Source organism: Callionymus lyra, chromosome 19 (assembly GCF_982586985.1).
Source record: "Callionymus lyra chromosome 19, fCalLyr1.hap1.1, whole genome shotgun sequence".
Classification (NCBI taxonomy): domain Eukaryota; kingdom Metazoa; phylum Chordata; class Actinopteri; order Syngnathiformes; family Callionymidae; genus Callionymus; species Callionymus lyra.
In genome coordinates, this window is record NC_141836.1 from 21,301,745 (window position 1) to 21,328,661 (window position 26,917).

The following is a 26,917-nucleotide window of genomic DNA, read 5'->3' on the forward strand; positions in this document are numbered from 1 at the left end:
TTCATTTATTTTTTATTTTACTTATTTATTTCAGTTTCATTGTTTCAATAATGGTTTTATTGTGTACCTTTTTTTAAATATACATTTTACACATACAATCGTAGAATTTTCAACTGTTTTTAAGCGCAGATTAAGACTTTTACTTTAGTAAACTATCTATTGTTAACACATTAAGCTTAAATGACTTATTTACATAAGTATATTTTTCTTATTAAATTATTTAACATCACCTCGAGAACACCTTGAAAATTAAAATCAATTTAAAATAGTCCATGTCTTCAAAGTCAAAATATATTAATTAAATATTCTCTTTTCTCAAACATAATTTAATTGATTTTATCGCTAAAATGATCCCTTTGATACTAAAAGTATATACTAATAAATTCCTCTTTTTAAATAAAAGCACAATTTGTTATATGAATATCCAAGAGCTCTACATACCACTTTAAATGATATCATAGACATTACATCAGTCAAAATCTTGCAGGAGCCAAGTTCTCAAGTAGACAGTTCCCACACAGTCTGATATGATTTAATTTGCTCTTTTGTTAGCAAGAAAGGGTCCATTAAACTTTTTAGCCTAATGTGACGTGAAGTGCTTAGTAAGTCAGTAGCATTCCATTTTATTAAAAAAATCCAAATCAATGATCAACTATAAATTACAATATCGAATTGAGGACATTTTATTAGAGGAAAACATTTTAAATATTCCTAAAAAAATGTATTTATTATGCCTCAAACAAAGTGCAAATGTCTGTCTTACATAATGTAAGTAAGTAAGTAAAAATGTCCTAAAAGATCCTTTGAAAAAATTAAACATGAATGATGTAAAGAGACACGTACCTGTATGCAGTCTGGTACACCTGTACTGTCCATGCGACTGGCAACGTTGACGGTGTTTCCCCAAATATCATATTGGGGCTTCCGGGCGCCAATGACCCCGGCGACCACTGGACCAATATTTAAACCTGCAGAAGAAAGGTATGAAACCCTGAGCTCGGTGACCCAGCCGCTCAACCGCTCACCTATCTTCATCTGGAAGTTGTTGAAGGAATGCTCGTTGATGTACTTCATCTGCTCCCGCAGCCTCATGGCGTAGTCGGCCAGCGCGGTGATGTGCGAGCGTCCTTCCTTGTCATAGGTCGAGTCGTTGAGACCAGACGCAGCCATGTAGGTCGAGCCGATGGTCTTGATCTTCTCCAGCTGACGGAATTTCTCCTCACTGATGATCTGAGAGCATCGTCTGCTGGTCAAACGCCTTCATTCCCACACTGACAAGTTCTCACGCACTCACCTCATCGAAGTCCGCGATGATCTCATTGAGCAGCCGCAGACACTCCACGCCTTCGTTGTTGGCCTCCAGCTCCACGTAGAACTCGGAAAAGTTGCTGATGGAGGCGAACATGACGGCGACGCACTCACACGACTGGTAGTAGAGCTCGTCGTTGCGTCGCTCTCGTGCCAAGAAGTGAGCGGCTACATCCTTTGGAAGGATGTTATGGAGGAGACGACGGTTGTAGGCCTGAAGTTCCTCCATGCCTTCCTTCTCCTCTGTGGCCTTGGAGAGATGATTTCAAGAGTTTACAAATTCAATCGTGTCGTAATGGCTCCCTCTAGCGGCTAAATTAAGCACCTGTAATTTCCACAGGAAGTCGAGGCGTGCAGTGGATTCTACCTGCTGTGCGTGCAGGTATAATGCCAGTACAAAGACTGTGAGGATCACTGGAGTCATGACCCTTAGAGACACTTTGGTCACAACATATGGACTGCAAAAAAAAAATGAGATGATGTCGCAACAGGATGGATCATTAGAAAGAATAAACAACTTGATATAGTCTCACCACTCATTTGTAGTTTCATTGAAACTGGACCTATGAACAAAAATAAGAAAATTAGCTGAAATAAAAACAAAGCAAACATTTGAAAACAAAAATGAAGCACTTACCATTGAGTGCTTGTTTCATTTAAATTTCTGCAAATGAAAAAAAGGAACAACATATATTAATAACATACTGTATAATAATAAGTGAATTGGATTAGATAGAAAGATACATTAACGCTGTTACAACAGAAAAAATAAAAGCTAAAAGCTCGATATTAAATATAATTTGTTTGTTAAAGAGATATTATATCATGAAAAAAGATTCACTTCTTAGCTTCATATTAATATGCCATAATTCCTAAGAAAGCACAAGAAAGTCTGTACGGACAAGTAAGGAACCGATCAACCTTTAATGACAATATATACAGTAATTGATGAAATGCATGTAGACTGTATTTTCAAAGTCATGGCAAATGCACTTTTTTAAAGAAGTTTTTCTTTACTCTTAATTCAGCCAACTATATCATCATATTTTAAAAATGTAACCATCAAACTTATTTTTTTTCAATTTATTCATTATTATGCCATTTATGTCAATATATACTGTATATATACTGTATATTTTTAAACGTTTTCCATTTAACAAAGTATTTTCATTGTTCTTATTCAAGCACTCTATATCAATATCCATTTTTAAATGTTACGTATTGTGAAAAATTCAAGAAGTTGACACTTCCAGGATGATTTACTGCCAAGATATGAAATTGATGACACAGCGCACATGTCAACGTTTTTTTGTACACAAAAACAACATCCTGTTTCCGGCCTCTCTGTCGTCCCTCTATTGTCCTGCACTTACATGGCATTGGAGGTGACAAAGAGGTCTGCATTGTCGAACAGAGCTACTTGTGGCCACTCCACCAGCAGCAGGAAGGTGAGCTGGATGAGCAGCATGAGGGCCAACTTCCCGATGCTGCTGATCTGCAGGAACACCGAGCAGGCCAGCAGCGTGAGCAGCACACTGTAGCTGAAGTACTGACACAAACAGAACACGGCTTTACGTCAACGACGGATCTCAGCAAACCAAAATGTGAATCAGAAAAGGAGAGCGTCTCACCTCGGGAAAGGGGCATGGGGTTCCTTCACTCGGACAGATGTCTAGACCTCCATCTACTGACACATTCAAGCTGCGGATCACACACGGAGTCACCAAGTCTACGGACGTGTTCAGCTGCTCCGCCACACAGGCTGCCAAATTCCTGGTGTCGCAGGCAAACTGAAACGGAGACATATTCTTTTAGTGTCCCTTGACTCCCGGAATATTCCTCTTGGCTCTCACCATGTTCACGAAGGCAGAGATGAAGACCAGGAGAAGGGTGAAGATCCCGACAAGAGTGCTGTTGGTGCGAGACTGGACAATCTTCCTGGAAACAGTCTGCATAGCAGCCGGAAAGAGCTGCAGGAAAAGATGCATTTACCCCTGATCGTGTGGTGTTTTTGTTGAGGAGGGTTCAGTACCTTGATACAAGAATATATGGCACAGATGAAGAGGATGTTGGCAAGTATGACGAAGATACTGATGTAGATTCCCAGCATGACCGGCGTGCTACGGGGAAGAAGCAGTGAACCGGTTAACAGGCAATAACCTCGAGGGCCACATTATATACTGTGACTGTTATACCAGGCTGTCACGCCAAACAAAGAAAAGGACAAATAAAGCATTTAATATGATGGGAAAACTTAAACAAAAGTAATACATTCTAAAATAAGCTTTATTCTTTTTTTTATTATTTTCATTTATATATTCTAAATTTGAAAAAAGGCATAAGTCATGAACAGTATTTTACAATTGAAGACAAAATAAATCAGATTCATAAAAGTGTTATCATGTAAATTATGTGACATTTTATTTATATAGATTTCATTTAAAAAAGGGATATACAAGCAGCAAATGTAATACCATTACAAAAAAGGAAGAAAAGAGAAGAAAAAAGATCTTCACACAAAGATATTATGTAGAGTTGAACTAGTAATGAATTTGTTATATCGCCATTTATATCAATCTTTTTTGTTTTTACTTTTACAAATTATCCAAAAGAAAATATATTAAAATGTATATTTATATTTATTTTGAAACATTTAGCAAACCTTTTTTACATTATGGTTCCTTTTAAGACTATCAATATGGAAAAAAATATATTTTTAATAATAAACATTTTTAAGAAAGCTTCAGCCCGAAAACGAGTGTATGTCATTTTTTTTCTGAATTAATGAAATCTAAAGATTCTAATTGAAGAAAAGATTAGATATTTAACGATTTTAAAATAAAATACAACAATGTGAAAAAATGATTATGCAATATAGTTATATATGCAATTATGTAATAATAACAAATACCCTTAAAAATCACAAATAAAAGGAAGCATAGTGAGAAAAAAAAGATCTTAAAGAAGATAAATGTAGATTTGAATTAGTGATAAAATAGTTGAATAACCATCGGAAAAAATGTCCAATTGGTCTCAGTTTCATAAAATTATTTTGACCACATGCAAGCAGTATGTATGGAGTCAGAGGGCCGTACTTTAAACCAACAGCTGATCAATACTCACTGTGGGAAGATGACGATCTGTATGAAGGATATGAAGCAGAACACCAGGAGGGTGCACGCTACGTAGCCACCAAAACGGTCATCGACCTTTTTGGAGTACTGCAAATGAACGAAGGATTCAATTAGAAGTGTGTCGGGATGAGGGAAAATCGCAGTGTCAGCATTGCGCCGAACCTTCTTCTCCAAGCTTGAGGTCTGGAAAGTGAGAAGGAACTTCTTAACGTGATCTTTTCGGAGCTGGTCGATGCTTCGGGCATCTATGGCTCGTCCTAGAAACTCGTCCACCTCGTCCTCCGGGTTCATGGTCTCCTGAACGCCCCGGCTGAAACAGGAGAAGAAGAGATGAGGCGGGGCTTTCCTCGGCAACACAGTTGCACAGACACTCACTTGTCCTTGCTGGAGGCTTCATCAATCCCCTGATGGAGACAGAAGATCACATGTCACAACGTTTTCAACCCAGCGGCCTTTAGATCTCACCATTTGCCTGAAGACTTTGGAGTCTTTGGTTCTGGCGAAGGTTCTGTCGGGGACCCAACGCGGCATCAGCCCCTCGTTGGAGTTGGCTCTGGTCCTCTGCATCTTCGCCATCATCGCCTTCTCCTCCTTCTGCTCAGAAGGACAAACATGTCGGCTCGACCAACTGTTCTCACGCGGCCCACGCTGACTGAGAAGATGACTAAATACTCCCGAAGATCTCTTTTGTCACTCTGGCTTTTGTTCACACCCACGTTGGAGACTGATGATCAGCCGACTATCTGGACGGACACTTCATTCACGGGTTTCATCAATGAAACCTTCTGAATATTTATTAATTATGCTGAACGCTGACACCTCCGTACTGGCCGGTCGTCCAGGTCCGCCGCACGTGTAATGAAGTGTAAAATAACGTGTCGGGAGAGGAAACAAACGCATGAACGTGGATCCGGCTGATGTCAGATTTGAATTTGAGCATTCAATTTTGTTTCAGCCCTTTAAATAAATATCTGTTTCAAAATTATCATACTATCTTAAAACAGAAAAGCTCTTTAAACAATAACCATTATTCAAATTTTTCAACCATCCAGCAAAAAAAACAAACAAATGCATTTCTGTATTCTTTTTTATGAATGTTTATTTCGAAACTATTAGCATTCTAGACCTTCTATATCAATATTTAATTAAGCACTTATGCATAAAAACAAAAATGGCCTATATATAAATGTTTTGTTAAAAATGTTTACCACTAAATTTAACAATAAACAAGATTTTTTTTTTATTCTCATTTTTTTCTTTTTAAACGTTTAGCATTCTAAAAACGTTTTTGTTTTTTTAAGTTGTTGTTTAAAATATTCATTTAAAAAAGTTAAACAATAAAGAAAATTTGGGACAGTTGAAAGTATTTTCATTCTAATTAGAGTTAGAAAAAACTAACGTTTTCTAAAGTTCTTTATATCAATATTTGTTTGAAAGCTATTCTTTACTCTTATTGAAGAATTCTTTACCATATTTATGATCCTCACAACGTCAACTTTGTTTACTGACCCGTTTCTGGCTGCAGCCCAGCACCAGGAAGGTCTCGATGCTGTTCTCCTTCAGGTACGCGTTCCTCTCGCCCCCGAAGCCTGGTTCCACCTCGTAGTCTCCGTTCAGATATTGCAGCGTGGCCTTGGTGATGTGGATCCGGCTGTCGGGCAGACGTGTCACAGCTAAGAACTTTTTCTGCTTAAAGTTTTTCAATAAAAGTAAGAATAATAAACAAAAAAGGGTGAACATTGAACACATAAGGCAGGTATTGACTGTATATCAGGGGTGTCAAACTCAGTCAGTTGTGGGCCGAACAAAATGTATATTTACCTTTTTTACAAATAGAGTTTGATATACTAATCTAAATTTAATATTGTTTTATTCGTAGAAATAATTTAATTAAATTTTTCAAAAAACAAATGTAAAGTTTAAATAAAACCCAACAACATTTAAATAAACAAACTTGAGTTTCAACATTTGAAATGTTAAATTCAACTATTAAATATTATAATGTTACTGTTATACCTCAATGAACTATCGGCCGTTTTTTGAGTCCAATTATCACCCTTAGCCGCAAAGATTTGGGAGCAACAATCTACATTTGCATGTGCAAATCGCTCCTTTTCCCCTCACCCTGCTTTGCCTCCAGCCTCCATGTGATTGGCGAGCGTGACGTCATTGGACCACACGTCGAACTGCCACTTCCGGAGTCCCAGCACGCCACAGTGCACGCGCCCGCTGTGAATGCCCACCCGCATGTTGACGTTGACCCCAGTCACCTCTCGCACCAGCCTGAGAGAAAAACACAACACGTGTGATTAGAAAATCAAATCATCTTATATGCAAAATGTGTTTTCTTTAAGGACTCACGAGATGGCTTCGATCATGTCCACTCCCATCTCCACGCAGCAGTGGGCGTGGTCAGCCCGAGGTTCTGGCAATCCCGACACACAGTAGTAACAATCCCCCAAGATTTTTATACGAAGGCAGTGGTTCTCCTAAAACATGGAGACAATCAAACAATTAAAAAAGGACAGAAAGGAAACAAGCCAAAACTAACTGGAATTGCTGCTCCGACCAAAAATGTCTGACAGTTAAAAAAATAAATAAATATTATAATTTAATGGAAGTATATCAGTGCTATAGGCATATTAAATGGTTGAATTTAACATTTCAAATGCTCAAACCTTTTTCTTTTTTTTTGTTAAAATGTTTTTACCATTGAAATAATGTCTGTATAAATGAATTCAACAGTTTTTTTTAATTTAAAAGTTGCATTAGTTTTCATTGAATGATTGAATTCAATGTTGAATTATTTTGTTTTTTATTTTTTAATTAAAAATGTTTTTTTTCAAAAGGATGGATTTGCGCATAGAATTGGTCATTCAAAAATACATCTTGCAAATGCAACATGTTTTAAATATACATATATATATAAAATATAAAAACGTTGGCACTATTTGGCACTATTTTACCATTCAATATTCAATATACACAATATTTAATTCAATTATTTAAAAAATTGAAAGAAATCCTTAAATAAAAACAACAACATTTAAATTGAAAAAAATAAGTTTCAACATTTAACATATTAATTTCAATTATTCTAAATTCTGATGGCAGTGAAATAATTCCACAAGTACATTTTAAATAATAATACAGAGTAATTATAAAGTATTTTTTTATCTTTTCTCTTTGACAGTGAACTTACAGAAGCAAGCTTGTCGAAGCGGGCGAACAGTTCGTTGAGTGTCATCACCAGCTCCTGCGCCGTGCACTGTGATGCCAAGCTGGTGAAGCCCTCGATGTCGGCAAACAGAATACTGGGAAAAAAATGATTTATTATTATTTGGCAACAACAGGGGGGAAGAATAGCTGTTGACTTTGGATTGCTCCAATGACTACTTAAAAAAAGGTTTAAGAGAATCAACAAACAGTAAGAACAAATAAAACGTAACAAAAAGAGAACTGGACAAGCCCGCCATAATAAGTTATTGAGATAAGAGTGTACCTCTCTGCTAAGAAAATTATCACGATCTGGTATGACTGAATCCTTAGCATCACTGGGAGAAATAATAATTGTTTATTTTATTCAAGTAAATAAAAAAATCAAATCAAATTCATATGTTGGTCTTTTAAGTTGTGTGTGTGCCTGTTTTTGTGTGTGTTTGTAGCAGATTGTGCCCAATGTGTTTGTTCAGCATAGTAATTGAATGTGCGTAGAAGTTCTTCTTCTTCTGGGATTATCTTATCTTGGCTCTGGTGATAAAGTATTCCCTCACCATTGTTAATTAGCCTCCTGTCTGCCAAACTGCCCTGCTTAAGTGTGTTTGTGTGTTTGTGTGTGTGTGTGTGTGCGTGTGCGTGTGCGTGTGCGTGTGCGTGTGCGTGTGCGTGTGCGTGTGCGTGTGCGTGTGCGTGTGCGTCAAATTGTATGTTTCTCTTTACTGAAAAAGTGATGGTAGTGATTTAAAGATTATTAGAAGACGTTGTCAATTTTCAAGTTCAAGCAAGTTCGGTAACAATAACATATGATTCTATCTTGATTAAGCTCATCACTGTCAAAGATATTGAATAACATATGAAGGTAGATTGGTTTATTTATTATTAAAACAATATAAAACAATATTTTTTATCAAAACAAAAAATTGATAAAAAATACCTTAAAACATTTTTCACCTCAGTAGAAATCACTTTAATAAAGAACTTTTTTTTTTGTTAATTTTATTATTAAAGTAAAGCATTTTAGCTTTTTTGAGATTTGATAATTGATACAAAAATACCCTACCCATTATATTGCCACAACAAAAAAATATTTTTAGAGTTTTAATGAAAAATAATATTATCTATATCATCCAGTTCATCCAGAGGAAATGTAGGTAATACATCAATCATTTTTCCCTGACAGATTGAATACATCACCATAGATGACAAATGAATATTAGGTTTTTAGAATCTTCAAAATATTTATTTGCAGCTGTCCCAGCTCACCTGACATTGTCATGTTTCTGTATATAGATCTTATGGAACATCATGTCTTCCTTCTTAGCATTGATGTCAGCCTTCATCTCCATGGCAACGTGCCTTGGCAACACTGACAGCAACAGACGCTCCTGAAATATACACAAGAAGAGTTGATGTACAATTGTACCACCAATGATGTCAACATGTGTATCTATTTTAATCAGAGCATGAAGGTGAAAGAAAACAGACGTAATGGAGGATATGGTCGCCAAGATGTATATATATTTATGCTGCTCTTTCTTTGTAGTAAATTAAATACGTCATCCATGTTGAAATAAAAACTGACTTGACTACATCCTGCTCTCACAGGATCTGTGTCCAGCAGCAGGTAATGAGGTCAGAGCTCAGACATTAATTATTGCTGCGCTGCCTTCACATGTAAATAACCGATTGCTACCTGACTGGGATGGATTTGTTCAGCAGATCAAGTATCAGCTGATGACAAATGAACCAGAGCTCTGGTGTCACTGGAAAATGACTTCATCACCGCGACAGGTGCAGGAAAACCTCCCTCTCACGCTCTCATTGTGAATAAATGTCTTTTGCCAGCCATCTTTGGAGCAATGACACGTTAGCATGAATGGTAACATTAATGTGTTTGTCTTCACCCACCTGCTGCTGGTTCTCCCTCTGCAGGTGCAGTCGGGCCTGGATGTAGCCTCGGGTCTCTTGAAAGGCTTGTCTTTGGGAAACCTCTGCTGGGTAGTGGGTACATATCCCAATGATGTTGGTGCACAGGAAGATCAGGACGTTGGCGCTCACCTGCACAACAGAAGTGAGGATGAACTGGTTTATTTCATATTATAATCACCAATATGGACATTGTTTTAAAAGTATGGAATAAGTCTGCATAATATACTATAGCAAACAAAAGTATCGCAATATTTACTATCCATAACCTCTCTTCCTCATTATTTTTAATTATTGGCAAAAATAAATAGATATTTCATTTGGCCCCCAGGGGAATTAGACACATTAAATAAACCCTTGTTTTGTACCTCTGTACTAACTTCAAACATGAATTGATGATGCATATCGATATTTTAGGCAAAAAATAAAATAATAAACATTGTAAAAAATGCAAAAACAACATTTAAAATCGTTATTAACTACAACAATACAGATAGGTCACTCAAAATAAAATAAAACTTGTTGGTACTTGAAATGTTGGTACTCTGAAAACGAATAATACGGTTTAGTAAAAAATCAAATTCATTCTTTTCCAATATCTAATTTAAACCTGCAATTATACTGTTTGAGAAAGAACATAATCTACTTGTTCAAAGGCCTGTTTTCTCAAGCACTTCTGTTTTTCATCTCCCTCAATCAAAATGCAATATTCTCCCAAGATAAACTGTAATCTGTGGAACGTCATCCTCAAAGCTATCCTTCCTTACATAGAGTATGAAATAGAAACAATTTTATTCATGACTTTTGTTTGATCAAATCTGTTGTTTAAAACGAACAAAGTGTTGGTCACTTAGCATTTTGCTGTACAGATCAGAGCAAAAAAAACATAAATATCTCCACCAGAACCATGTATGAAATAAATGAAACAAACTTCTGGTTGTGTTCATATTCTTAGCCAGGAAGTGTTTTGCCATATATGTCTCTCTCTCATATTCACACACTGACACCCACACACTTCCTAAAAACAGGAAATAGTTCTGTTTATGGAATCATTTGTCTCCTAGGCTCCTCACAGCATCTGATCAGCGGATCATTCTCCCAGCCAGCACATACAAAGCCCGCAGAGATTCAAAGTGTTCTAACACGGAGAACATCTAGTGTCCAATAATAAAAAAAATGTCCCCGTGTACATCATGGGAATTACTGCTGAACTCTTACTTCCTGTTGGGAGTCCACTTCGGTCAAGTGATAGATGGAGAGTTCGAAAACAACAAAGGATGTAGGATGTACCCGGAGGAAACACACTCGATCAGTTTCATACATCAATCATGAGATAAACATCGTCTCTGCCGTTTAAAGTCATCTTGCAGTCGTTCAAAAAATGTATATAATCCATCTTGAAGACTACTTCAATAACGGTACTTTCATGGGTTGCTGAAAAAATGTTAAACAGGTGCACGAGTGAGTGCATAACCCGTAAATTAAGGTCAAGTCATGACTCATGTTGAACTCTTGAGTCAATAACAAAAACACCACGGTTGCCAGAACTTTGTTTTAATAATAAATATCTAGAATTAAGGCATATCGCTGTTGGAAAACAATCTGTGTCTTCAAGACTCAACACTTGAAGTTCTTAAGTGATTTAGAAAAGTGTTTATTTTCATCTAAAAGGGGAGCACATATGTAGTAAGTGTTGGCTCCGATGATAAATAAGATAATGGAAAAGGTTGTGGACAATTTATAGATCTCAAGTAACTCCTATGTGTGGACAATAATCACTTTTTTATGAACACAAAAGACTCTCAGAAAATGTCACGAACACTAATACGAAGAAAGAAATACACATCTAAAACAAGATCAGTGCATAATTCAAGGGTGTTTTTCATTCGTCATTATGGCGTTTTTTACCTGTCTGACAGCAAATTAACAAATAATAATAATGAATAAATCAGGAAATGTGATGATGTGGAGAGAAATAGATTTTAATTTAGTGTGGCTCGGGACTACTATCTGCGTCAAATAATCTTTTGAAGATTCCTCATAATGACGGCGACAGATCTTGATAGCTTCTGCCTATGTGTGTTGTTCAAGCAAGTCCCAAAATACTGCTCCGACCTGTACTTATCAAATAATAATCCCGCCTGCAATCATTTATATTTCAAAAAGGTGACATATGATGTTGATAAAATACAAGTGAAGCAATATTGGTGGGAAAGAAAACCCAATATCTGTGGAAATAAGCTTCAGCAATTGTGCACATAAGCACTATTTGTGTCAGAAAATGAAAAAACTAATTAACCAAATGTATCATTATGATTCAGCAAAAAATACGTGTAAGACGATATGTATATAAGTGACATAACAGGTGAAGGTGGAGCGGAATGGACAGCTGGAAAATGTACAGATGAGTTTAAAGAGACAGCTAACAAAGGAAGCGGTAAAAATAGGGCGATGGACATAAGAGATTACGTGGAGGACTGACAGATACTGAGAAAGAGAAGGAAGGAAGGAAGAGTTGCGAGGAGCAACACGAGGAAGGGAAAGAATAAAGCAGAGAAGAAGAAAGAGAGAAGAGACAGATGTGGGCCACAGTGACGTTGGGCAGATGGTTCACGGAGCTCTGTTTACATTACACTCACTGTTCAAGCAAAACACCAGACTTAAGTGTTGGTCCTGTTTGCAGGGGAGCCGGTTCACAAAGTGGTCAGTGGCCACACTTTTGTATCTGGTCTTTATTTGAAGAGGCTGACGACATGTTCCATGTTCACGCTTCATAATAAAACTAACAATGTAATATTGCCTTCTAACTGACTGCCTTCTAACTAAAATGTACTATTACACCTCCTACGTCTGCAGGTCAGATCACAGACACTATTGTTGAGGGGTATTCCCAAAGAGGTATTACAAGATGTAATTACATGATAGTAATAACAAATAAATAGACTAAAATATCGCAATATTCTTTCCAGAGTTACCGTATCAATATTGAACTGCGCTGTATTGATTTAAAAAATATACATACAGTAACAATTAAATCGCTGGAGATCCTGGCGAAGACTGAGGACAAGAGGATACAATCGACAACAGTAGCTTATAAAGCTGATGTTTGGAAATATTTTGGTTTCTAAACAAATGAAAACATACTTCATCAAAAGTCATTTGTTCTGTAAATTCTACAAGTCAAGTACACGGACAATACTTATCTGTTATATCATATATCATTGTTCCTACAGTATTGTAATATTTTGCAATATAAACACAATATATTGCATGATTCGTATCATATCAACAGATTCTTGCCAAAACACACCCTTACATTAGAGAGGAATAAAAACACAAAAACAATGTAGTGTGGTAATTAAATAGCAGAGTAGAATAAAATTGTTCAAAAAGAAGACACAGGCTAAGCCTAATCTCCGCGGGCAGGCTGTTTTAAAGTTGAGACGCCCTGATGTAAAGCCCCCCCCCCTCACCCAGAGTTCAGCCTTGACCTCGGAACAGGTCATAGGGACCTGCTTGGCGATCTAAGACTAAGCTAAGCTATCTCGGAAGTGTTCAACATGTCTGAGATGTAGCTGGAAGCCATCAAGATTTCCAAGTACTAAGCAATCACAATCACAGTAAACGAAGGGATAAGGCTAAAACAGGTGTTGAACTGTTTTTAAATGTGTTGGTTGAATGAAAGAGATATTATTGAACTAGCAATTTCAAAAACACATTTACTGCTTTCACCAAATATTTCTGTAAGAAAGGAAGAAGATGTCAAAGTGATAGTGGGGAAAATATCACTAAGTTTAATATATTTAATGAAACTGGCATGTTATACACCTTGTTGCATTTAGCTGGGTTTAAAAGAAGCTCATCTGTAGGGAAAAAAAACGTGTTTATCTTAATAATCTTAATTCTTTTTTCCTCTTTTTATTAAATCATTTTCTTGAATACTGTATATCATTTGTATACAACTTGGAACCATCCAAGAACACTACATAAAAAATTAAACTAATGAATGAAAAAAATAAATCTGAGTCATTGTGTGGATACAATCTTGAAAATTCAGCTGAAGATCTTACAGAGGATATTGTTTACAGGCCTTCTGGAGATGATCCAATTTGATTATAAAGATAAGCTTTCTTTGAAGGCAGCATCAAAAACGTTGATGATATCTGCACCTATAGATCAGAAAGACTGTTCCTGGTCACTACTAACATGCGTAAGTGATAAACTGACCACCTGTACCTTTTTAACTCTAGATATGCAGATATAAAAAGACAGTAAATTCGATGGGCACTATTTGATGCTAGTGCAGTGGTCAATATTGTGTAAGTGATGGGCCAGCCAGGGACCAGTCGGGGTTGAGGACTTGACTCTAATCCGAATAAATCAAAATGGTATTATGCAAGCTCTGATCACAGCCAGACAGGAAAAAAGCTGTGTATTCAGTTGAGGAAGGATCTGAATGTATTTGTAAGAAAAAGGTCATCATAGAGAGCCTCAACACATAAGGTATATTTTTCCCTCTCTTTGTAACTGCCAGTCTAGGTTTGTATTGACAAGAATATGGCAATATGATATGTATCACGATACAGGGGCAACGATACAATATATCTCGATATATTGCGATACTGTCTGAACCACAATATTTTTTTTTGTATTACATAACTTGACTCGGGCGTTGTAGAATTCACAGACCACATGACTCATGACGAAATCATAACAAATTTAATTTGTTTTGAAACCAATATATGTCCAAACATTAGCTTTAAAGGCTGCTGAGTCAAATTTATCTTCTCATCCTCAGTCATCGCTGGGATTTCGCAAGATTTCATTGTTCCTTTAGCTGCGGAGGACGTAATGACTACTGCCATCTAGCAGCTGGAGGTTTAATTGCCCTTGCAAATATAAACTTTATTACTATAAAATAACAATTTTAAAAAAGGAATATTTAAAAGCCAAACTAAATCAAATAACAAATTACAATAATAATAAAAAATATTTAAATGGGTGCACTGTTATCATGATATATAAGTGTATCAATATTTTCTTACACCTCTATGTCCCTTCTTATTAAACTTAATATTTCAAAAAATATTTTGATTAATCATTTCACAGTAAAAAAAAAAAAAGAAAAGAGAATTCACCTTCATAGTAAAATTAGGAAAAAAAAGCTATTTTTTCTTTTAGTGAATTGGTGCTTAGTCATTGAATTTGTTTTGACGCAAAGGTCAAACCGGGGTCAAAGAGAACCCCATCGCAGTAAGTGACCAGTTCCGATTCTGCTCTTCCTCCTTCTAGTATAGCAGGCAAACTATCAACACTGACGCTGATCACACAGTGGTGTGTGTACATGTGTGTGTGTGTGTGTGTGTGTGGGCAGACATGCAAACGCAAAAACTAGCAGGTCTTGAAGATCGCGAGTTCCTCCCAACGACACTAGGATTCACAAGAACAAACTAATAAGCAAAAGAATGAAGCAGCCAGCTTGTATACGTTTACTGAAATGCTTCATTTTAAACACTGAGAATAGATCAGTTGTGTTAAAATGTATCCTATTTAAGTTTTACGTTTTTTAAATACACAATTGTAGTTTTCTACAAAAAATTGTTTCAAGAAGTGTGTGTGTGTTTGGGGGGTGTGTGTGTGTGTTTGGGAGGTTTGGACGAAGTCTGAAATCCACAGAGAGTGTAAATTATGGACAACCGCAGCCCAGTTTTACTTAGCAACTATCACCTACATTCCTCATCCTCCCACTAAGGACTTGCAGCCCCCCACTCAGGTTCAGAAGAAATACATTGCATGGATGATCTAGGGACTGACGGAGATGAGGATCAAAAGAGTGAGCTCAAGACTTTTACAGACTTCTTAATAAAAGGCCAAAGTATCAAAGGAATGGTTTATTTACATGCAATATATCAGTGAGTAAGCATGTATGAGATGATTTTGGGGCGTTCATGTACACCATGTTCTATGCTCAGTCTATTTACATAGTTATGTGCAAGTTTGAGCTTAGTCTTAATAAAGACAAGCAAAAACAAACAGACGAAAACACTTCCTGGTCTTTCTTAGTGGACATGAGCTTCAGACAAAGTGTGGTAAGAACCGAACATGGATACATTTGATTAATCACATGATGAAGACCAAATATTTCTGTTGTTATTCTTCTTTGCTTATTTGTCATGAGATTATTGAAGAGTGGCTTTGCCTCAAAAAAATTCCAGTTAAGACACTATACATCTAACCTTTTCTAACCTAAGTCTTTAACCTTTAACCTCATTCCTCTTGACGTTTGGTTTAATACGAGTCCGACTATTTGTGCTGTGGTTTTGTTCTCTCTTCACTGCATATCAGCGGTTTACCTGCACAGATTTACCTCTACAGCTCAGACGCAGGTGGATAAAAACAAGCTTGTGTCGAACCATCAGATTTTATTTGCTGCAGCTTGCATGGCAAGTGTGCTGTGTGAGTGGGCTGAACACACTCGCTGCCCTCATGACGCTACCAGCTCACTAAGAACAACAAAAAACCAGTTGGGATCTGCATCAAATGGTGTAATATGTACCTTTTAGGACTCAAGTCAAGTCTATTTTCTCATCTTAACATGGGAGTAATTCAGCAGAGCAGCTGTGTCAAGGAAAGTGTGTGGAAAGCCGGTCGCTAAATTTACAAGACCTTTTGACTGGTGGGGTTGTGGTGAAACGAGGCCAACGAGAATGAAAGTCAAAGCTCATCAGCCTTTTGTAGCATCTGGAACTCCCTACAACATCTGTGTTAGATCAGGCCCACAACAGCCCAAACACAATGACTGTGCTTTTCCTCGTGACTGCTTATCTGTCCTAGAGAGCGTCAGTTATTTCATTCTATATCCCTTCTTTCTTTTTTTTGCACTCCTCCTCCAATGCACACCATATCACTCCAGCTTTTGTGAAAGAGTGTGTGCGCTTTACCAGGCATCTGCCGGGTTTGTGTACTCAGCCTGAGCTTCATGTCTACACACAGCTCTCACTGGCCTTATCACAAATGACCAGAACCACATCAACTGATAAAGAGTCAGGCCCCGCCTGCTCGCCGCACTCCATTCTTGTAACATGTGCTTGCATAGGAACATGGCAAAAAACAAATATTTCATTTGTTTAATATGAAATAACCAAACGCTTTGCCGATGACATGATAGTATTTTCCCTAAATGTGTAACAGGACTTTTCAAGGATGGCATAAATCAAACTATTTGAAGCTTTGCAAAGGTTTAATATCTGTCATCAACTGTCGGACACAAAGAAGAGTTACCATAGTTTTTACATATTCCAAAGACGTGGCAACCATTTCTCCTCATTTCCTGCTCCTTAAAACTAAACTTAACTTGAAATGGTCTTTATAAACCGCTTAGTTTCATATTTTTTAACCTTTTTTCCTGATCTGAAAAAAAGTGAAAGGCATGAAGTGTCCTTTTAGGTAAACTAATGCAGTATAATTAAATGTATGGTTATTAGTAGTAGTTCATGTGAATTGTTAAATCATATGATTCCTCCAAGTTTCACAGCAGTTATTGAGCATGTTTTTGTCTGTAATAACTCGGGAGGATACTAAACTGCTTCCCTGGGAAAAACCCTAATGATGTCCCAGTACGTCTGTCACTTATCCAAATAATAAACCATTAAGTTTGTTCTTGGGAACATCCTGCAGTTTAACACACGTATTAGGTTTATAAAGTTAGATTTTGTAAGTGTCCTCAGGCAAAAATAAAATTTAATTATTTTCCTGCTAGTTAACAGGGTTAAACTAGACAATTTTTCTGAGTGTTTTAAAGTCGTGTGAAGTTGCATTAAATAATGCTTTACAGCCATAAAAAATAAAATTCTCAGAAGCTCAAACTACTTCCTCCTGTCATACAAGTGTCTTCATTCAGGGAGCGATAAATCCTCTAAGTCACTTACAAACACAAACAGCTCCAAAATCAATAAACATTGCATTAATTTGAACTTTGGAAAAAAAGATGCTATCTGTCCTCTAGATGTCAAACAATTCATTCATTTTAGAATGTTTATTGTGTTCATAACAAACTAGAATCTCTTCCCAGGATGTGAAAATACATACAAACACTGTACAAAGAGGAAGACTTTTCTCATAAAAAATGTCTTCTTGACTTATTTTGTGAAGTATGGTCCTGAAAACAAACATTTTTCTGTGTGCTCTACTGTTTAGCCCACACACACATTGAACAGAAAAGAGGCCAGTTCACTTATTTGGGATTCAATGGTGTTTTAAAGAGAAATAACTGTTCAGGCAAAGTACAACAAAATGACTAGGTTCTAATGCTTTTGAAAGATGACATTTTTAGAAATGTCAATCAATAAATATACTTGTGACCATGTACCTTCTGACAAATATATTTCGTAAAAATGAAATATATCTGTAATTTAGTTTTCTCAAAAAGTTAGATACATTTAGAGCACTGCTGCATCCGTCTAAATTTTCAACTGAAGGTATCAGAGTTACCAATATGTTGAGAGAAGTAAAGAGGACAAATATGATTATGAGAAACATTCATAAGTCTCGACTCTTTCTATTGTCAAATCCTTCACTTTCTTGCAATAACAGCCTCTTGTGTGTCTCCACCACTTGACTCCCGACCAACATCACTCGTGTGCCCTCTCGGTGTCATCGGCAGATTTAATTACAGGCTCTTGCAACAGGGGAGACAAAAAAAAAGAATAAAACACACAAAAACGTCTCCTTTCGTCTTTTCAACATGTGCAGAAATGAAACAAAACGGAGATTGTTGATGGCTGCCAAACTCTATAGCTGCAGACTAAACTGGGTCTTGCCTGCTTGAGTCCTACTTGTTTCCATGGCAACATCTGGACCAACTGAGTGCGAGCACTGAGGGAGACACTTAGTGATGCTGTTTATTCCACATCATTCTCAGAAGTGATGCTAAACTGATAATTCATTTGGAGCGCTTTCATTGGCGCGTGCTTTTTTTCTGTTGTGGTATGTGTGCGTCTGTGACGGTGTGCTTATGGTAATAAAGCAAACATAAGTGTTTATAATTAAATGATTGTATTTCTGATCATTACAATGTTGTGATTGTTTTAATCAGTTAAATGGGCTAGCGTGTGTGTCAACAAGCATTCAGTGACTGAGAAAAGTGTTCATGTGACAGGTATCCTCGTTAAAAATCCTGCTGCTGCATTAAACACACAAATTATTTATCAAGGAGGCAGTGGAAGGACTGCGTGGGGAGAATATCGGATTCTCCTCCGATCCCTCCGCCTCGCTGCCTCCTCCTTCCTGTAAACACGGTGTCTTATTCTCGAGCTTTGAACAGGTGAAACGTCTTCCATGCACAGGTTTATTCCATCATGACGGGTCATCATCAGGTTGACGGATTAAGACCAAAGTTAATGTTGAAGTTCAGCTGACCCATGTATGTTGAGAAATTGGGGATAGAGTGACCTGCCTGTTGCTCTGACGCAGGCTCCGATAAGACTGTTCGGTGTGACGCAATGCTTTTTGCTGAAACGCCACGGGCAGAGTATTTTTAGGAGCCAGTCTTTGACCTCTGACGCTTGTGTCAGAAACATCTCCACCACAATGAAAGCCATTGTCAAGTGGAGAAACTACACACAAAAAGGGAGGCATTGAGAAAGTACAAGGCCGAAGATTCAGATCCATGTGACGTCTCTTTGGTGGGGAAACAATGCGCTTGCAAAACCTGATACTGTCCTGAAGAAAGTTTACCATGCAGTCACACAAAGTGGCCCAAATTATGGTGTGGGTCTGTGAGAGTACTCAAAGGGGAACATGCGATGATGTATGCGCTATACGGTTCTAATAAATGACTGCAGCTGCAGAAAGTGTTCAGAACCGAAGAATCTTTCTGACGAAAGCAGGTCATATACAGTACCCACAACTAACTGGTATGTAAACAAAAAACTTTACCAACACAGAGCTGAATGTGAGATCAACAGTTGATAAAAACTTCAACGTATATTCCTCAACCAATCATAATCTCATACAACTGAGCTTCAAACCAAGCTTCAAACCATATAATCAGTTATAAATAAGTGCTTGTATTTGGTTTAGACTGCATTGGACAGGTCTAAGATGTGCAATTTTTCTTTTAATTCTGGAATATTTAGGATACTACGTTTTTTCCGGAGTGGTCAATTCCTTTTTACAAACAATTTGTCACATGTATGACATTAGAATGTATATTTATCTTAACTATGGTAAGTGTTATATACAGAAACAAAAACCTCATCTATCCGTGAACTACAGTAGCCGCAAGGGTTAGACTGGAATTACCCACAGAAATGGACGAGCATAAACATCATACTTCCAACACAACTTCATCATTATCTACAACGCTCTGCACCTCCAGCAACATGGTGGGGTTAATGAGTTATTGGAGAAAGAGGAAATACTTACACGCAAGTGCTAACAGTGATTAATGATTCTACTGTGTCTCGTAGTACAGAGATGACCTCAGTAATAAACCGTAAAGTTGCAGCAATCTCATGACATTCATTCACTAAACGATGGCAAACAACATTTGCTGATGGATTGCAGTACAGTATATCATGCATGGTTTGAAATGACCCGCTGCAGATACACTGTTCCCACAAATGAACCTTTGAAAGAAGGACTGATATACACTTGGGTTAATATCGTTAAATAAAAGGGACGGCAGTGTCAAGAAACCCAAACAAGTGAGTGATGAGTTGTTATCAAAGCTACCAAAATTAGGCACTTCCCTCACCCTACCGACCTTAATAAACACTCAGACTTTTGGGATGATAGTGGATATATCCATATAAAGGAATACAGAGAGCAACAAGTGGCTTTAAAGGTTAATTTAGAAAGAAGATTGGGATTATTGCTAAAGCATTTGAATATTTTAATAGTTTTAATAACCACACAAATAGAAAACAAATAAATGAATACCTTCAAGAATTTAATAGCCGAATTAAGGAAGAAAAAGGGCAACCATTGCCTTCAACTGAATTATGTTTTATTTTTGTTTCATACGATTTAAATACTTTGTTTGCGCAGGATTATTAGCAATACAGTAAAAGTTGCTCAAGGACTAATTTAGGTCACAAAGAAAGCCGACTTCAACCTTAGGTTGTATATTTTTACTAACCATTCCTATAAAAAACCTTTTTAAAGCATTGCCATTTTAATTTGAGTATTTTTATGAAACATTAATGGGCACCATGTCATCATTCTCTACCAGTTTACAAACTCTGCTAACAGCAACAATGACACATATTTGTTTCACACTCTTAATAGTAATGTTGGAGGAAAGTTATTCTTTCTTTCTGCCTTTACAAAGTTTTCTAAATAAGTCGAAAAATCGGCCACAATATACATCACCCAAATCCTCACAAATATGGAATCAAAGAAAGAATGAAAATGAACTAGCTTCATTACAAATGTAGTGTCTTCATAATGGTCAATATAAATTGAGAATAAACCATGTGATGCAGTTTAGTTTTCAAGAGAACGAGAAATCTTACCTGTTTCCAAAGGAAAGTGTCTTCCTGGTTAATCTGCCACGTGGTGACGACGTGTATGGTGGACAGTATTGCTCCACTCAGCACTGCTGCCCTCATCCTGACGGGTAACAGTGTGTAGATGATGTAGATGAAGAACACGGACCACCAGATCCCTTCCGAAGCACTTCGCGGTGCAACCATGAGCACCCCGAATACCTGCACGGACACTAGTACTCCGATAACCAGGTAGCTGACCATCCACATGTAGTCCTGATGGAAGCCATTTCTGTTGCACACCACCATCAGAGCCATGAAGAGTGCCATCGCCACGGACAACGCTGACGAGTAGGCCACGTGGGGGGGGCCGTGGACACAGTGGAAGGTCAGCATGATGCCGCACACGATCACGAGTACCCCCATTAACATGGTCAAGGAGCTCTGGTTCAGCCTGAAGAAATAACGCTGGTATAGACGCTCCAGTTTGCGGGATTGGAATTTCTTTGACTGGAAAACCTGCACGACCCTGAGCCAGCAGTCTGCAGCCGTCACCACACCTGCCGCTCCGTTGGGGCCATCGTCGCCTACGTCACCGCTCCCGCCATTGCAGCCCCCTTTCCTGCCTTTAAGATCCCCATCCTCAAAGTCTAGGTCGACGGATTTCAACCCCACGCCCTCGCTGCAAGCCCCTCCCCTTTTGCCATAGTGGTCCTCCTGCCATCCACAACGGACACCGAAGCTGCTCCCTCCTCCGACAGCCCCCGCCATCCCTCCGCGGTGGTGCTGATGGAGGGGGGCTGCAGAGGGAGGCTCCATGGCATCTGGGTCCCGCAGACAGCTCATGTAACGCGGGTTGCAGAGAGATGAACCTCCCTTTCGTTTGGACTTCTTGCCATTGCGCTCCCCCCACGCAGTCTTGCGGTCGTCCACTCTGGCGACTAGGAAACCACTGAACCAGGACATTCTGAGAGAGGAGAGTTCTATTAGGAATCAGTTCCATTACAACGCCAGAGCTGTTGGTCTCTTACCTGTTGGGGTTCTGGTACATGTCCCCACCCTTTCTGCTGCAGCCGGTTCACTCATTTATCCCACCTAGACAAATTGATGAAGGAGTAAGGAGGTTCTAAGGCCGCACCACAGGGCCCACAAGGCTGGGGTGACTGGATCTGGTCAAAGGGGGCACCAGCCGTTCACGAATCTCCAGATGTTCGTGCCGGCGATCAAAGAGCAAGGTTAATGAGTGGACTGGTCTATCTCCACGGCTCCTGCTGGGCCTGGCGGTGAAAAAAAAACAAACAAAGTGAACCAATGAGATCTCTGAGGTGAGACATGTATGTGATGCATGGATGTGCAGCCTGTCATTGACGGTAATATAATTAGAAAGCAGCCGGTGTTTTCACTAGCCTGCTAACAAAGAGTTCCTTCAACCCAAATCTGACGGGAAATAAAAAGGAACATTGTCGGCTAAATGCACATAAATTTAATTTCCTGGACTGCCGCATTTTGTTCTCCTGAAGTCTGCTTGGAAGGAAAAGGCTCGAGGGGACAAAGAAGAGGGCAGAGGTTCTAAAAATGGAGCAACACATTCCGTGACATAACTCATATTTTAAGTTAGTCGACCAGTCCAAGAAATGAGTAATCTCACTGGACAGCAAGGGGCTGTTGATATGAGTATCAGGAAGATCACATTATTGCTTAAAGGAAATATGCTTGGAACTAAATTGTGTGAGCCAAAGAAGGATCTGGTTATGACCCAGAATATTTTCAAGATTCCCATCAGTTTTTTGTTTTTTTTAATATATGTGTTTACTTCCTATAAAATACACACAATTTCAGTCATTCATAGTTCATTCCAGTGGTATGGGATCCTGTGAAGTAATTGTAGAGAGCAACAAGTGGTTTCACTGGTCTGGAAACACTGTTACCACATGAGAACATTTCTACATAGGAACAAATAGACCTCATTAGATAGGGTTGAGCAGAGTCGTCCATTCCTTTAGCTTCCTTTGACACATATTGCATTTAAAAAATAACATAATACATTCATCACTTTTTATTGGGGTATATTATTTAAATCTTTTTTGTAAACAGGAATATTTTAACCAATTGCTACAGGGATTTAACAAATCATGATATTCAAAGCATCTTAAATGTGTGGCAAAAATGTAGTTTGTGTTCAGGAAGTCTTCCGTGACATTCCGATGTCAGATAAACACCAGCTGATTAGTGAGGCAAAACTAAGTTTATCTAAGGAGGTCATAGCAGCAGACGAAACGCTAAAGCATCATAACCTTCTTATATGAACTTTTTACACATGTTTATTTGAGCCATTTTCAAATTCTTTCATGAGGGTAACCTTGAGTGTGCAGCTGCCCACTAGTCTAGGGTGTTTACCACTTTGCATATTTTTTATATATTCTTCAAGAGCACACCAACACGATTGTGTTCATCAGACAGGGCAACAACAACCCAAACAAACTATATTTAGAGAGGTCGGCTAAGTATAAAGCTGTATGGTTAATTTCTGACAGGATTAGCTCCAGACCACCTGTGACCTTGAGCAGTGTTTGGTTGAGGACAAACAGATCTGCCATGACTGAAAAAAACAAACAGATTTTAACTATAAACTTTAATTCAACTTTTTCTCAGTTTGTTTTTTAATGTGGCAATATGTATCTGTTGAATGTTGTTTGAGAACATTACATTAGAGTTCAATCCAATATTCTAACTATTGTTTTAACTCAGTGTATTATGCTTTTTCAAGCTTGGCTTTGTGTAAATACTGGAGTGACAAAACCTTAGATTTACTTTTTTTTAACACTAACATCCTGGCCAGCCCACACTTTTTCCATATCCATCCTTTTGGAAAATGCATTTTTAAGCCACACAATTATTTGGATTATGTTCCTTTATAATTATTCTTTTTCTCACTTCACTACACTTTCAAAACGTATCAGATTTTAAAAGAAACCATTGACATCTGTTGATTCACTGTCCTGGTCACGCTATAATATATTTATACTTCATATCCTGAAACTTCCTTTAAAGTACACATGCAGTAAATGAGGAAGTCCACGGCACATTTTATACTCAAAAGTATTTTACTAAAATGTTTTTCCACAACTGAGAGTTAGATACTATTTTTTTCTATCCATAACCTTATTATTGAGAGCAAAATAGCTTAAAATTAAATTCCTGGATAGCACCTTTCTAAACGAAATGATGGGGCTTTTTCACCTTCATCAGGGAAGGTCATTTAATCGTCATTTTTGCTCTTGTACATCTGAAGGTTCTCTGTAAGGTTGAATACTTTGTTTAGTTTGGGTTTTTCCAAAGATGCAACTAGTAGCTACCTTTACAACTAAATATGTTCACATCTTTTTTTAAAAACTATGTTTAAAATTGTCATGATTGCTTTAAAACTTTAGTTTGAGTCTTTACTCTTAGAGTTAAGAATTGAACAAGAGTGCACTTCTTCTCCTCTGTTGTGTTGATATAAAAACGAGCTAACTCATCTGCCTGGAGTGGAGTAACTATGCAACAATGTCAAAGCTCACTTTTATCTTTCAATCCTGCCACCAGAGCCTCGCCAACATCTCCACCACATGGGCGTGATGTGCAAAAATAGCATTTCCACGCTTGTCTTCACTGGCTCTTCCAAGCCACGTCCCTCCTCCCTATAGCAGTGGCAGGATCGACAAGACTCAAGGAGAGCCATCCACCCCCTCACACACCTCCTCCACCCCTGCACCTCACTCCCCCCTCCACAAGGTCGGCCAAGCTTGTAGCGTTTGCACGCGGCGCGGTGCTGCCAGTATCCCGGCGTGTGTTCGCACGCTGCTCCTGTTACCCCCCCCCCCCCCCCCCCCAAAGGAGGAGGCGGGGACGGCGTGTGACCGACTTAACCAAAGGGGACTTCTGTTCAGACCAGTGTCGTTCCAGTCACAATCGCGTGAAATGTGTCATTCTCGAGGCCTCGCTGCACTGCATGTCCGAGGCTCCATCCCTGAGTCAGCTGGTGTCACAAACACATCCAGCGATCACAGCGAATCAAAGCGCGTCGTTTTGCCATAAAACCTGCGCCATCCATCCATCCATCCATCCATCCATCCAGGCTGCGGTGATGCTCGGACCGGGAGATGGCACCGACAACCCTCGTGATAGTAGGATCCCGGTCTCTGGCCCCCGCATTGGAACAGCGTAGGCTCCTCGTTACGTAACAGCGTGGCCTATGTGACAACCGTAGCAGGGACGCGAGACCCTCCTACTACACCGACTCAGGTCTCGACATCCGCACATCAATCCCCGCATTCATGTCATAAACGGCGAGTCTTCCGAGGGTCGACATGAACATCCACTGGCTGAGGAGCATTCCTCAGCATCCGTCCGCGCACGTTAGCGCTCCATCATTCATCTGGACTCACGGAGGATGTGTGTAAAGTGTTGGAAGTGAACAGCTGCTCAAAAATTTCTGGATCTTGTGCATGTTTCCATTTGGGACAGTGATGCGGCTTCTGATCCTGACATGTTGTCAGTAGCCTCCAGTGGAACCAAGGCGCTCTCTCTCCTCCAGCAGCGAGGCCCCGGCAGACGCTCCGTCCCTCGCCAACATGGATCGTCAGACAAGTGTGTTTGTGTGTGTGTTTGTGCAGATATATATCATACATGTCGGCCTGCGGTGTGTGCCAAAAAAAGACGGACTCACCGCGATCATCTTCTGCCGCTCCTGCTCCCGGACAGCGACGCAGCGGGACGATCCGGTTCGGCGAGCGGCTCGGCGTCTTAAAGCCGGGGCGGAGGAGCGTTGACGGGGGCAGCTGTCCGAGGATGGTCCGCTTGAATTGGTCACCCCTGTGGAGCTCCTCCTGTCGTCTTCTCGCTCCACTCCCTTGCCTCTCCTCCCCCTGACCCTCTCGGCTCACAACACTAGTGGTGAGTGGAGGGAAAGGAAACGACATACTTCCGGTGAGTCCTTCAAAGTAAGAAAGCCTCCAGGCTGCTTTACAAATAGCTTAAATATATATATATATATATATATATATATATATATATATACAAGCTTAAATATATATATATATATATATATATATATATATATATATATATATATAAAAATATATTTAAGCTTGTAAAATGGATTTAAATATATGTTATTATCGCAATTAATAATTTGTCTCCCCCCAGCATATTCGTGTTTTCGTGTATTAATGTTTTTATTAATGTTTTTAAAGTTTCATGCACTTCTGCTTTCTCAAGTTTTGAGCAATTGTTTCCATACCTTATTGAAACTCCAAAAACCTCTATTATCCTTGAACAAGAGCATTTAAAACAAGAGAATAGATTTAGAAGTTCATTCAAGTATGAATAAGATGTTAGTTATTCATCATTTACCAAGAGGCATCGAATCAAACTTACTGTCTGTCTTTCTGTCACAGTAGATTTTGTTAAAAAAAAAATCTTCGATATATATCAGCATTATAAAAGTATGTGTGAAACAAAATTTATATTCTGTTACATTTTTCTAAATATACAATTCCCAGGTATTTTGCTTTTACTTTCAACTTGTTATTTTTGGTCGACCACTTTTAGCTTTTTACATTAAAATACAATGTGGGCTTAAGTACACATATTATAAATATGATGCCCTTAAAGTATGCAAATATGCAATTTGTAGTTAAATCGGATGAATCTTTATTTCGAAGTGTTTAGAATCGTACTTCCGATCTTGTGTTGTCTAGCTTTGGAGTATTGACTTATCTGTCCTCAGGCGCCGTTCACCACTCGCCCGCTTTAGGTTCTCGGCTCTCCCACTAGTGGTGGACTTTGAAATGGCATTGT

General features: G+C 38.5%; 1 protein-coding gene across 2 annotated transcripts in view; it reads right to left on the reverse strand.

Moving 5' to 3' along the window:
* Positions 1-26,017, reverse strand: part of adcy6a (adenylate cyclase 6a) — a 28,878-nt gene extending 2,861 nt beyond the window's left edge. Inside the window, exons 1-23 of one of the 2 annotated variants that reach the window (XM_087780683.1) lie at positions 25,785-26,017; positions 22,108-22,353; positions 21,104-22,043; positions 9,570-9,719; positions 8,925-9,046; positions 7,645-7,756; positions 6,804-6,931; positions 6,567-6,725; positions 5,952-6,093; positions 4,908-5,036; positions 4,818-4,846; positions 4,605-4,752; positions 4,432-4,529; positions 3,341-3,428; positions 3,162-3,278; positions 2,940-3,098; positions 2,682-2,857; positions 1,946-1,972; positions 1,842-1,871; positions 1,634-1,766; positions 1,295-1,558; positions 1,026-1,230; positions 844-968 (exon numbers count right to left, since the gene is read on the reverse strand). In XM_087780683.1, coding sequence (XP_087636809.1) covers positions 844-968; positions 1,026-1,230; positions 1,295-1,558; positions 1,634-1,766; positions 1,842-1,871; positions 1,946-1,972; positions 2,682-2,857; positions 2,940-3,098; positions 3,162-3,278; positions 3,341-3,428; positions 4,432-4,529; positions 4,605-4,752; positions 4,818-4,846; positions 4,908-5,036; positions 5,952-6,093; positions 6,567-6,725; positions 6,804-6,931; positions 7,645-7,756; positions 8,925-9,046; positions 9,570-9,719; positions 21,104-22,043; positions 22,108-22,127 — 3,501 coding nt within the window. In that variant the 5' untranslated portion in view covers positions 22,128-22,353; positions 25,785-26,017. Of the gene's footprint in view, positions 1-843; positions 969-1,025; positions 1,231-1,294; positions 1,559-1,633; positions 1,767-1,841; positions 1,872-1,945; positions 1,973-2,681; positions 2,858-2,939; positions 3,099-3,161; positions 3,279-3,340; positions 3,429-4,431; positions 4,530-4,604; positions 4,753-4,817; positions 4,847-4,907; positions 5,037-5,951; positions 6,094-6,566; positions 6,726-6,803; positions 6,932-7,644; positions 7,757-8,924; positions 9,047-9,569; positions 9,720-21,103; positions 22,044-22,107; positions 22,542-25,784 lie in introns of those variants that run through there. The other variant, XM_087780684.1, reaches the window with a different exon arrangement.
* Positions 26,018-26,917: the final 900 nt, after the last annotated feature.